The sequence below is a fragment of the Hylaeus volcanicus genome, chromosome 2, assembly GCF_026283585.1.
Source record: "Hylaeus volcanicus isolate JK05 chromosome 2, UHH_iyHylVolc1.0_haploid, whole genome shotgun sequence".
Taxonomy (NCBI): domain Eukaryota; kingdom Metazoa; phylum Arthropoda; class Insecta; order Hymenoptera; family Colletidae; genus Hylaeus; species Hylaeus volcanicus.
Window position 1 is genome coordinate 17,392,787 of NC_071977.1, and position 13,157 is coordinate 17,405,943.

General features: G+C 35.0%; 1 protein-coding gene across 3 annotated transcripts in view; it reads left to right on the top strand.

The window, feature by feature from the left end:
• LOC128872653 (glutamate receptor 1) overlaps nt 1-13,157 on the top strand; it is a 648,027-nt gene that overhangs the window by 608,622 nt on the left and 26,248 nt on the right. For all 3 annotated transcript variants that reach the window (XM_054115547.1, XM_054115546.1, XM_054115548.1), the window contains 8 exons: nt 228-348; nt 2,119-2,283; nt 6,202-6,417; nt 8,313-8,420; nt 9,490-9,603; nt 9,717-9,837; nt 10,226-10,320; nt 11,487-11,710. In XM_054115547.1, the coding sequence (XP_053971522.1) occupies nt 228-348; nt 2,119-2,283; nt 6,202-6,417; nt 8,313-8,420; nt 9,490-9,603; nt 9,717-9,837; nt 10,226-10,320; nt 11,487-11,710 (1,164 nt within the window). The remainder of the gene's footprint in view (nt 1-227; nt 349-2,118; nt 2,284-6,201; nt 6,418-8,312; nt 8,421-9,489; nt 9,604-9,716; nt 9,838-10,225; nt 10,321-11,486; nt 11,711-13,157) is intronic.

The window sequence follows — 13,157 nt, forward strand, 5'->3', positions numbered from 1 at the left end:
AGTCTTTTTTATTATGTCTATTTGATATTGACAGCTTCTTAATATAACATTTGGTGAATGTAAACATGTAGAAAAAATTAATTTACACAGTATACTTAACGACACGAGTCCTAAATGCTATAGGAACGTTCTGTCAGTCTCTTGAATAGTCAGAACATTGAATTTATTCAGAAACACGATCTCCTCAGTAATGATTGACAATAATAGTCACTTTATATTCTTCACAGATGGAGCAACAAATACGTGGTGCTCGACTGTCCAACAGATATGGCGAAGGATATCGTAGTGAGTCACGTGAGAGACGTTGCACTTGGGAAAAGAACGTATCACTACTTGTTGAGTGGATTGGTGAGTACTGATGGAGTAAATAACTTTCTGAAACTTGAATATTGCAAGTGATCGCGGTACCAGTAATGAGAAAGATTTGCATAAATTGTACTACATAACATATTTCACCTTTAATTTTTTGTTGGATATCAAGGTAAACGAAAGTTAACGTTATCCATTTTAATCAAAACGTAAACATGCACATATGACTGCATTATTGTACCTTCATAAATTTCATAAAAATCGTCAAATATGGTATCAATTGTACCTAATTATCCGAAATGTTCGTAGTATTATCTATACTTTCGATTGCTCAGTTATTCGAAATATTTGTTGTTAGATTGATCTCGTGTTAATAATTAAAACATTGAAAAGGTACCTATGATTTAGCTCAACGGTACGTATTAACCAATCCTTCTATACATCTAATTTCTACACTGAAATTCACGAAGATAAAGGAACTTTGAGAACAATTACAGACACTCGAATTCACTCAAAACTCTGTAGACAAGCGAAATGTTCGAGCTCGCACGTGCTTCAGATCACATCCGACAAGACAGCTTATATTTAGCGGTTTTAGACGAGTGTCGGGGACCAGAAATGCGTTCTTGAAGACGTCATGTACAAAGGAGAATTCTCTGTATTCTCTACGAGAAATGTCCTTTAACGCACCGTTTTCGAATCGTTTACTAGTGCAATTACTTTAGAATGAAGTACAAGGGACATTATACAAATAACTTCATTATGCTGATTTTATGCATACACTTTTATCAAGTCATTGCAAATAATTTGTAAAATATCAAACAATCATCGTTCTGTGGATATATTTATGTATTTGTTAACAAATGTAGAAAATCAGTATTTCTTATACAATTTATAAATAATTAAATTCAGTTTGAAAAATCGTTATCCATGAAATTTTCTACAACAAAGTGTAATATGTCTCTTTTCTTCGCGTAGTCAATCATTTTGAAATTCTGGAAGCTTTCAATTTTGATTTGTAAGAATATTAATGTATAAATGTTTTTATTTCATGAGAGGATGTGGAAAATTTTATTTAACGGAGTAGCTATTATTTTGAAACTAATTACACTGTAACTCAAGTAAAATAACATAAACGGTGATAATAGAAATGGTAAGAAAAAGATACATAGACATGATTTTCTTTAAAAATTGTATGGATTCGACGTGCAACTAATTATTAAATTACACAAGTATTTTTCGACATACTTAACAGGAAAAATTTATTTATATCATTCTATACTACAATAATTTGTATATTTTATATTCCATTATACAATTCTATTACATTTGGAACAAACCAAACTCACGTGTATCAAAAAATGAAAATAACACTCTCTAAAACCAAGTATCCACTTTAAATGGTCATCTTGCAATTGAAAGTGCAGACACCCTTACCAAGCCCCATTTCATCGCTTCAAACACAATCATACCATAATTATTAGCATTTCACCCTTACTTTTCTTCTAACTTTTAGGATTTTAAAGGATTTACTCCTTCGTCTCGCTACAGCAGACAACTTAAACCAGAACTCATTTATAAAAATTTAAAGAACTGTGATTCGCGACCGTCGATTCAAAGATCGAGTAATCGTAGATAAACGAAGTCCTTTGTCACACTGAATCACGCTGCTACCTATAAACCACCTCAAGTTTTCTGTCTCCAAAGAGGTCCAAGTAGAACCACTCGAATCCACGGAATCGTCCAACCCACCCGCACACCTCGTGTCTTTTATGTGGCGGTACAAGTGCGCTGTTTTCATGTAATCAGATAATGGACGACCGTTGGGAGAGCGAGGTGATTGAGTACGGGGCCATCAACATCACCGGTTTTCGCATCGTGGACGCCACTCGGCCATACGTCAAAGACTTCCTGACCGCTTGGCATGGTCTCGATCCGGCGGGGTTCCAAGGAGCAGGCCGTGAATCTATTTCCGTACGTATGATCCTTCTTAACCCTTTTCGACCCCTTCGAAAAGTGCTTTGGTTCCGAGAGAAAAAAGACATTTCCCATTTATTCCTTCGTATTTGTTAGTTATATTCTATAAAAGCTAAATAGGAGGCAAATTCATTTCAACAAAAATCAATTTATCAAAATAGAAATACATTCATACATAAAAAAGGAAAGTCCAGTGATACAACGTTTACTCATTCATTTCGTTAATGTTTCTAATTAGACACAAATGTACTTACAATTTTCACAAATTATTTTGAGAATGGTTTTTTATGCGTTTATCTCAACCTTCACAGGTGTTTATTATATGAGAATCATATTCTGTCACTGGAAGCAACAAATAATTTATCAATCGAACGAACAAAGTTTTGCGAATACGTCAGCGACCGCGAATGTGTTAATGTATCAAGTTATCAATTACTGGTCTCTTTAACTTAATCTACGATAGAACTCCTACACAAGAACTTCATAAGAGTCAAAGCAATTGCGTTTAAAATATCAAACCTGATCATTTTCGAACATTTGCTTTCTTCGACAAACAACTGTCTCCCATTTCCATCGAGTTCTTCGACGAACTCTCCCCTTTTCCGTGATACCCTTTGGCGAGATATTATGCCCCTAGCTTCCGTTAGCGTCCGTCACTCTGTGTAGACGTCCCTTCAAGGAAGCATCCACTCGAGCTCCACGCGAACCGTCGAGCGCCATCCAGTGCTCCAATTCTCTGTCTTAAGCGCGCCAGTCTATTCCGGTTTCCGGGTTGTTTTCGGATACCTGCCGCGGTCAAGTGCATAGGACTGCGCGCGAATGGCGTCTAGAGTCATGGCAGGAAGAGAAAATGAAACTGGGATCCGCAATTCGAGCTTTACGAAAAGCTAACGCGGCCCGAAGACGCATTAAACTGGGAGCTCGAGGGCCAATCCCGTGCTCCACTTTCGCGAACTTCGAACACAGCCGTTCCTACCCATTCGTCGAGGTTCGTTTTCCGAATTGAAAATTTTAATACGAACTTAATCTTTGGAATACCAGTTGCTTTGTTACATGGATTATCGAGAGGGATGGGTATTTCGGTTTGATTTAGTAATAACTTACTGTGTTTGGTACAACTTAACAGAAATATTATGTGTTTTATCATAAACTATTCCATTACTGAAATAAACCTACGGAATATATGATATACGTCCATAAAATGTAGTTTAGTTTAGTAATTTCGAGTCTTAATAATAAACACAAGTTATTATCAGAAGTTATTATTCAAATAAATCCCAAGGGGAATTAATTTTTACTTAAAAGAGTCACATGCATTCGTTCTAAATCTTCTCAAATGAAATTCTGTAGATTTATGAAGAAGTATTGTGACGTAATCGCTCCTTCTTAATTTACACTTACACTCTCCTTATCAAATTTCTGTGTGCTCCACTAATTATGACAATGGCGTGAATGAAAATCTTGATCTCTGAAAAAATTGTCTAAAACCTCAAAAAGTATTGCATCATGCTCGTTTCCACTTAATTATCATTTGCACCTCATTTGCAAAATTCTTGTCCCCCACTGATTAAAATGTTGGCGTTAATGGATCTCTGCAAACGTATTAAAGTAATTGATCTTTGACACCGTCGCAAACGACGTCCGTGTGACAATACCAGTGCCCAATTCGATTCAGACAATGAGAATCACCGAGTAGGTAGACAGACCAAACTGCGCGACGGGTGCACCAATTATCGTGATCGATCCTCAGACAATTTCCGCTCACGGTTCGCCAACTTTGGCCACGTGCCCGACGTACTCCTGGTCCTCGTGAATCTGCGTACGTCCCGTAGCTGCGATAAATAGTTTGCTCGGTTTCGTCGCTCGAGTCAGCTTAACCGCGCTGCCCGGAAGCGTCGTCAGGGAAACTTCGCTTCGTTTTCGTCCCCAACTGTGCTCTGCCTCGTACGCCGCATTATTTCACTTGTTAGGACGATTGCGAACGACCTCACGATGTACGAGTATCAGGTGCGCAAACAAGGAATCCACAACTGTCCACTCGAAAATAAATGTCCAAAATAATTCGTTCATTAAGGCATCGTTTCTTACATTCTTCCCTTATCTGGGCATCTTAACGAAAGGAGATTGAGTAATTGATTTTGAAAGTAGGGCATGCCCATTTTATAGTATGCTGAATATTTAATGATTTCCATATGAATGGGTTAAAAAATATTGGTAAATTGTAATTGATTATTTTATATTCTTCATTGTTCTTATTTCATGTAATATGGAATAATAGTTATCCGTGTTAGTTGAAAAGAATTTTATTTTTGGTATTAGTTAATGAATTTTATTTTCCCTAAATGAAATATAATTATAGTAAGAAAAAACTGACTGGTTTATTTTATTGTAATGTATTGTGATAAAACAAAGAATAAATTTAATTTTGGAGGAAACAGTGGAAAATATAAGAAAATGTATTTAACAATAAGTTCTGTGGATATAATTATATTTCTTGATTTAGATGGCGAAGGTCTTTGAAGTATTCATGATGAATGGTGGTACATTTATGTATATAGTATATGGCATAGATATACTTATTTCTGGGTTTAAATTTTTTAAACGTGGCCAACTATTGCATGTACCTCTTTCTCTCCTCCCCCGCGCCGATACGAACTTCGATACGCTTCGCAGCTTATGCAACCTCGATGAAGCGGTCCTTGACGCTCGAGAACTCGATTCGATTAGTGACACCGCGCATTCCGCTCTGCAATTAATTCGGTTCCGCGTTACTTCCTGATCAATCGATCACTTTGTTCAATCGTACTGGGATCGCTCCAGGTGGAATTTTTGGTATTAACGGTTTCGCGAGTAGTGAGAACATCATTTTCCACTGGTTAATAAGTAGTAGAGTTTGTCGATGTGATAATCGAAGATGAATTTAACAGTTTTAGTCAAGCGATAGAAATGATTCTAAGAACAGACTATAATCATCGAATTAGAGTAAAGCCTGGTCTGGGAGGTGGACAAATTCATTGATAGTTAAATCTCTGATTTAAATCTGATGAACTGATTATGAATTACTCGGTCTTTTATTTGATCGAATAATAGTGAACGAATACTTATTTTCGTTCAAAATCATTAAATTAAAAATAAAACTTGAATTGAAAATTTCTATACAAATGTCATTTGAATGAATAGCTTATTGAGACTACATTTAGTTAGTAACAGAGCAGCAATTCTTACTTTCATTATAAATTATCCCATTATAGATCTTAAGTCTTGATTCATTATTAGTAAGTAGCATAAGAATAGTCTCTATTCTTATTTATAATCATCGAGTTATAAATATTAATACCAAACTTTTATAGAAAAGTCTGAAACCCCAAGAATAATTCAAATATCTTCGTTTATTACTTTATATTAATTTTAAAATAACTGTATATTGAATGTCGTAAGTATCTTAAGTAAAAATAACATTCACATCCTTTTAATCCTACTTTATAATTGCCTCATCTGAGAACATTATCGAGACTCGACTACATTTACTTTAAAATTCCACGAATTCTGAGTAGCATCTCTGACCACAGTCCCGTATGATTACAAAAAAATTACATAAATATTCAAAGACAAATCTTTAAAAAATTTACCGTTGAACATAAAATAAGGTCAATACAATTCTATTCTACGGACACTTAAAGTTACAAAATTTAATATTATCGTAACGTCGCTGATGAACTTGGACCATTTCGTTTGAAACCCAAAGTTCCCAAATGAAGATAAATTGGTGAAATAATTGAATACGAATCTCACGCATCGTTGGACACTGAAAAACACGACGAGCACGCTTCACGTCCAGTTTTTTTGTGTCACGTTGAAACGAATATCATCACGGTGGCGATTCGAATATTTATCCAGCAATCTTCCTCGCATTAGGCACAAGCGGCGCTGATGTACGACGCCGTATTTGTTCTCGTTGAGGCGTTCAACAAGTTTCTGAGGAAAAAGCCGGACAGAAGCAACGTGAGACGAACTGGAGTCCCTGGTAGCAGTCAGATTACGAATGGCACACGGTCGCTGGATTGCAATAATAGTGGCGGCTGGGTGACACAGTTCGACTTTGGAGAAAAAATTTCGAGGCTACTGAGAAAGGTGAGTAGACATGTTCAACGTTACTATGCAGAAATTAGCATTATGCAAATAATAAAGTTATACTTTCAAAGAATGTGGAATAAGAATACTTTGGCTTTACTCGTTATTCGTAGGGTTTTAATGACCTAAGTTTTCTTAGAATTGGAACAGAAATATGAAATTGTGAGATTTTTATCTACATGCATTCTATTCTTCGTACCGATACAAGACTGACTATTTGTACAATTATTATCGCAGTCTAGGATTAGCTAGCAAAACAACATTTGGTGCACTTCATTCTTTCACATGCTTGGACTCGCATATATTTTTCTTCATCGTGGCAAATAGAGTCTTCAATCGAATAAAATAAAAATAGTAATGCCCATATTTTAAACTCAGTTGTATTCGAAATTAAACTCTGATTATAATGTACATATACTATCAAGCATAAGCACTGCCTCTTTAAAAAGTAGAAATCATATTAAACATTTGAAAAAACATTCCAAACAAATTCCAAGGTGAATTACCTTTTTCTTAAAAGAGTCACATGCATTTCCACATGCATTTCCACATGCATGCCCATATTAATGCCTATATTTTAAAATTAGTTGTATTCAAAATTAAACTTTGATAGTAAAACATCTCATGCTGAACCTTACTGATTGTAAAAGCATTAAATAAATAAATATTCAAAATGACCTATGACGTCTCGAACAGCTCCATAGTTAGACCTTTATTACGCATTCATTCCACGTGGAATAATTGTTTCACGGATTGACTCGAACCTCGTTGCTACTACGAGGATGAGGAAGCTATGGATGATTCAGCCCAAAGTCAGCGAAGCGCAGAAAGAAACGCCGAAATACTCAATACGTTTCGAATACCGTGGCAACCGAAATTGCCAGGGACCCTTCCCAACGTCTCTCTGCTCCTGACAGTAATTGGCGGTTATTCCGACTCTAACGGAATTCCTGCGTCTACGTCAGATCGTTCTCTACCTTCGCAAGTTCATGTACATATGTATGTATATGTACAGCAACAGTCACACCGGAAGTCCTACTCCACTTTTCCACTCTTCGACGGCTTGTTGCGCGACAAAATCAAACGCGGGGACCTGCCAAGAGCAGGGAAATCGTTAGCAACGGGGAGAAGCAAATTCTTTTCAATAGGGAAATGCGTCCAGGTAACGAAAGGAAGTCTGAAAAAGGTGACAGGTAACCTTGTAATTTTCCAAATTTTTGTTGGTTTGTTCGAGTTTAGGATAACACGTAGGAGAGAAATATTAGGACATCCCATATGTTCATGTTACAGATTCTGTTTATATTTAACTCTTTAACTGCGGGACGGTTTTTGCTGAAAATTCTAAGAGACGTAGAGGTGTGAATTTAAAAAAAATATCAGCTTATAGAGAATGATAAAACGGAAACATTTTTTATTTACAATTTATTCATAGAACGTTTAGTTTTAAAAATAAAAATTGAAAACTTAAAAGAACTTTTTCCTGAACTCTCCTATCTCGCCGAGACTGGTCTGACACTGTTGCTGTTGTTTTAAAGAAAAAAAGAACAACAGTCGAACAAACGAATTTAAAACAAAATATCACCTTATAGAGAATTACAAAACGATACTTTTTTATTTTTAGGGTTTATTCATACAACGTTTAGTTTCAGAAATAAAAATTTATAACTTATTGTTAGGAGACCTTTTACCTGCAATTCAATTTTTCCAACAAACTTCTAACTTCTAACTAAAAGAGTCCATTTAAAGCAAAATTGATTCGAAGTTGTCTAATAAATCATAAAACTACTGAAGGAACACATTCCTTTATACAAGAATCCAACTTTGGACAGTCACACGTCACGGCATTTGAAATGATTGTTGTACTGATTAAATATTTGTTTATATTTTATTATCAGGTTGAAATCGAGGGACTGACGGGGGAGATCCGTTTTAACGATGATGGTCGCCGACACAATTACACTCTTCACGTCGTCGAGATGACGGTCAACAGTGCCATGGTCAAAGTAAATATTTTCACGCACTAGTTCGCCACACATTTATTCCTCTTCAAATTTCTATTTTTCTTTCCAAAATGTTTATCTGTCGTTTTTACAATTTTACAACTGACACGAAAATAAACTGCGCCACTGGGAAATTCACAATCATTTTTAACAATAATTTTTTCATGTCATGTAGAATGCTATTGAATATTTACAATGTTTACTCTCTCATGCTATGTTTTCTCTTGTTTAATCTTTCTATATCTTCTGTATATAATTTTTAAATCAATATGTGTTAGTCACTATGAAGAATCGAAGTTCTAAAGTCGAAAATGTTGGAACAATATAAATTACGCTCGAAAGATTATGAACCATTTTAATTTCTGGTTTGCTCAGCAACCGAGATATTTCAGTTGTTATCATTTTTTATATTGACATTCAGAGAAAGAAAGAAATATTTAATTTTCAATGAAGGTTAAAGTTAGGTCTTGCAAGCAACATATGATACTCATTCATTATTCTAATTTTGTTATACACAGCATTAACGTATTGGTGGTTTTCAGATCTAAGTCAACATTATGTAATCAATCTATAATTAAATAAAAATAAAAAGAACAGAACTTTTGTATAACATAAATGTGAAATCACAAATTGACTTCAAATATGTGAAACACAAATGGATATATGAATATTAAAGATTATTTATAAGACATTATTTATAAATTTATTATAAATGTAAACATTTCAACTATGAGTATCCTTTTATCATAAGAAATTACTTTCACTTTTAACTTACATCTTATTTGCAAAGGTATAAAATAATACTTTTATATTACATATTTGCCTCAAACTTGTCACTTAAATAACTCAAGATAATTAAATAAATGTAATATATGCAGTATTATACTTCTATATAATTGAAAAAAGTCAATTCATTTACAAAATAAGTCATTTTTAAATTCAGAAGATTCGCCACAATTACGGTTTTGTTTAAATTCACAGTCTATTTGAAAGAGTACATAAAAAATTCCAAAATTAAATACTTCTAAGTAATAAGCAATAATAATTCGTATCCGTCCTTTAATAATTCAAGGTTGCAGAATGGACGGACGAAGCAGGATTTCAAGCGATCGCAGCAAAATACATTCGTCTGCGACCGCACACGGAGATCGAGAAGAACAAGACCTACATTGTCACCACAATCGTGGTAAGAAATTGCTCCACAAATTACCGTGACGTTTAGCGCGATGAAAACGCGTATTCATGGCGGACGGAATCGAAGAAAACGAAATTAATGAGTGTCCTCGTTCCACATTGCAGGAAGAGCCGTACATCATGAAGAAAAAGTCAGACACGGGCGAACCGCTTGTGGGCAACGATAGCTACGAGGGTTATTGCAAAGATCTTGCTGATCTTATAGCGAAGAAACTCGGAATAACGTGTAAGTGTCTCTGCAATAATTAATGGATTAATTAATCAATGACCAGAAATAAGTATGAAAATTATTTAAGACTGATATGAAAGTTCATTTAATGGGAAAGAAAGAAAGTTTGCAAAACAAGACAATTCTTGCACAATTGTTTACATTCACCTATTCATCTTTTACTCTGCACTTTTCATTAGTTTTTGATTCTGCATTATTATTCGTGGTTGTATGTTCCTCTACTTCACCGCAGATTGATTTATCAATGCCCGAAGGAGGTTCCAAGAATGTGGACTGTGTCCATCAATATTCGAGATTTCTCTGAATTTATTTCCTCTCGTATATCAATAAGGGGGATAAACCTCCCCTAAGAGAAGCTTCATAAGTCTCTCCTCTGATTTTGCAGACGAGCTTCGGATCGTAAAGGACGGAAAATACGGAATGGAGAATCAGAACGTTCCTGGTGCCTGGGACGGGATGGTGGGCGAGCTGATTCGCAAAGTAAGTTCCGGTAGAAGCTTCTAGGAGACGTTACTCGCAATTTGAAGGACTCCTTCGAAGCGAAACCGCCGGAAGTTAGCAGGTAGTCGCGACACGAGCGATTTCATCCAGCTACGTTAAAAATCAAGCTATTGATCGTCGAGTTTAACGCGAAACAGGCTGTTTTATCGTTCACCACGAGTTGCGAAACTCCTCCACCAGGTGCCTCGAGCTTGCAAGCTCTTCGTCAACGTTTCGTGGACTTGGAACTACATCTGGTGGACGAGTTTTGAATGAGTGGAGAGAAAATGTGCTACCTTCTAATTTATATTCGGTAGAAAAATGGTGAAAGGATCAATAGTGAACACATGATCCTTCAATTTCTGTAGGAAGCTACTGATGTTTTTATTTGACATATGATATAGTGAAATTACAGTTTACAGGATCCAGAATATTGTAATGAGCAATCCAGTACGTAGTTCAACATTTTAATTTACGTAACCTCGTGGTTGGAACGCTGGTTTGATTCATTTCTCATTTTGCAGAACTCAAAAAATTAGTAGGACCTTCGTTTATTCATATTTTCAGTGAACTTTGATACTAGGGCTCATAAGCAATATTTTAATATTGATTGAGTATGTTTTTCACAGTCTTCTTAAATGTTTTCTGATATGTAGTGATGATATTTAGATGTAAAGAAAAACATACAGTTATTTACGTATAGATGATTTATATTTTTCTGTTTACATCTGGAGATACATGCCCGAAAGTGTTTATATAGTGGATGGGAAATTTACTTTGTCAATGAGCATTTATATTTTTACTTTTATAAAAAATTAACAAAGCTTTCGATCTTGGATTAGTATTGTGAACACTAAGAACTGAAGAGTTTTTCTCAAACTAATCCACTACTGAGATAATTACCTTAGTAAAAAATATGTAAGATTCAGCATCTAATTTGCATTAATTTTTTCCTACAGTACAAATAATTATTTACAAACTAAACAATAAATTGTCCCGACACAATGAAAATTGACGAATATGAAGTTTGTATAATGAAGTTATACGAATTTGAAAAATGACAATATTCTGATAAATAATTTTCTTGTGATAATTTTGTTGCATTGTGAATATTACTATTATCCATTTTCAAAATTGAGAGGTTAATAACCACTTTATTTTTGCAGGAAGCAGACATTGCCATCGCTCCTATGACAATCACCTCCGAACGCGAACGAGTGATCGACTTCAGCAAACCTTTCATGTCTTTGGGAATCAGCATAATGATAAAGAAACCTATCAAACAGAAGCCTGGTGTATTTAGCTTCTTAAACCCATTAAGCAAGGAGATCTGGGTGTGCGTGATCTTCTCGTACATCGGTGTGTCCATCGTACTATTTACCGTATCCAGGTAAATATTTTTCTAGAGCTACGTTCGTGTTTTCGCTGGATAAGCAGCCAAGTGGAAACGGTCGGTATGTAGTCAGACGACGATTAACCGCTGGCGCTGGTTCGATACTTGTGCTGCTTGCCTTATCGTCCACTGCTTCAGTATACTTTAAATCCAATCGAAATATCACACTTTCATCATTCTTAGTATATTATTTTCAAATAGGTAGTAAACAAACAATAATAATAAATTGTGGTACGGAAGGTCTACCGACGTATGGCAAAATACAGGCTTTCAATTAATTTTATGGATAATAATTTCTTATGGATGAAAGGATGCGTAACAAATTATTTGTTTAAATAATGATAATGTTGCATCAATTTTTAGAAATTTTTGAAAACGAACATCGAAATGTTTAGAAAAAGAATATGTTTTACATTGTTCTAGAAAGCCAATTAATTTTCTTCCCACATAATTAGTAATACTACACAGCAATTAAATATTTCTTTACACTTTATTATTAAAGTAAAATATCTATGTCATTTCTTCGTGGAAGCAAGCATTAATTACCAGATAGTGGCGAATACTAAATTAATTTATTTTTATTCGAAATACCATTAATCGTTTTCTATCGCCAGTTCCACTATCATTAAAATAGAAACTATAAACTAACAAAGTTAAAAATTCATAAAAGCTGAAATTGTTAATTTTATTCTGATTTTATTAATTTTGAAAACGAATTTAACGAATTTAACGAATTTAAGATACATTTTGACTAAAAAGCAATTTCGTAGGGACTATATATTTGAGAAACACTGCTCCATAAAAATCTTTCTTAAATTCGGTATACTCTCTAAAGTATACGGCACGTAACGAGGTTTATTACACTATGAATAGCAAGGTAGATAAAAACAGGGAATAAATCCTCACGATAGAAAACAGCAATTCATTGCTCTGAAACTTTTAATCTCCATGGATCGTTTGTGTATTCCTCGCACCATGCAGCATTATCTTCGCTTTACTTCTCTTTCTCTCCGTGTGTAATTACATAACACTCATGGTTGTTCGCTTCTCCACGAGGTGCCACAGTTACATGCACAACCACGACAATTACGCGCCCATTTATCGTGATCATGTAGCCCCCGCTGTATTTACTGCCACGATGGATCGTCTCTGCTTTTATTTCACTCTGATTAGCCTATTTACTGTTCTCTATCTTGCATGATTTCCACGAATGTAATTTTCTAGCAATCAGGGGTAAATTGTAATCTTGATAGAGGCGATAAGCTCAAGTACGACCGTTGATTTGACGCTCGCATCGATCTCTGTCTAACGCATTTCGTGCGTGATACTCTTGAAGATCCAGTTGAGAGGGTAGTTTTAAAATTTCAAGGCCGAAGCTTCAATTTTTTCCTACGATTAAGAAGAAGGTGGAGTCAAATTAGAGATAAAGAGAATTTTATTCGAA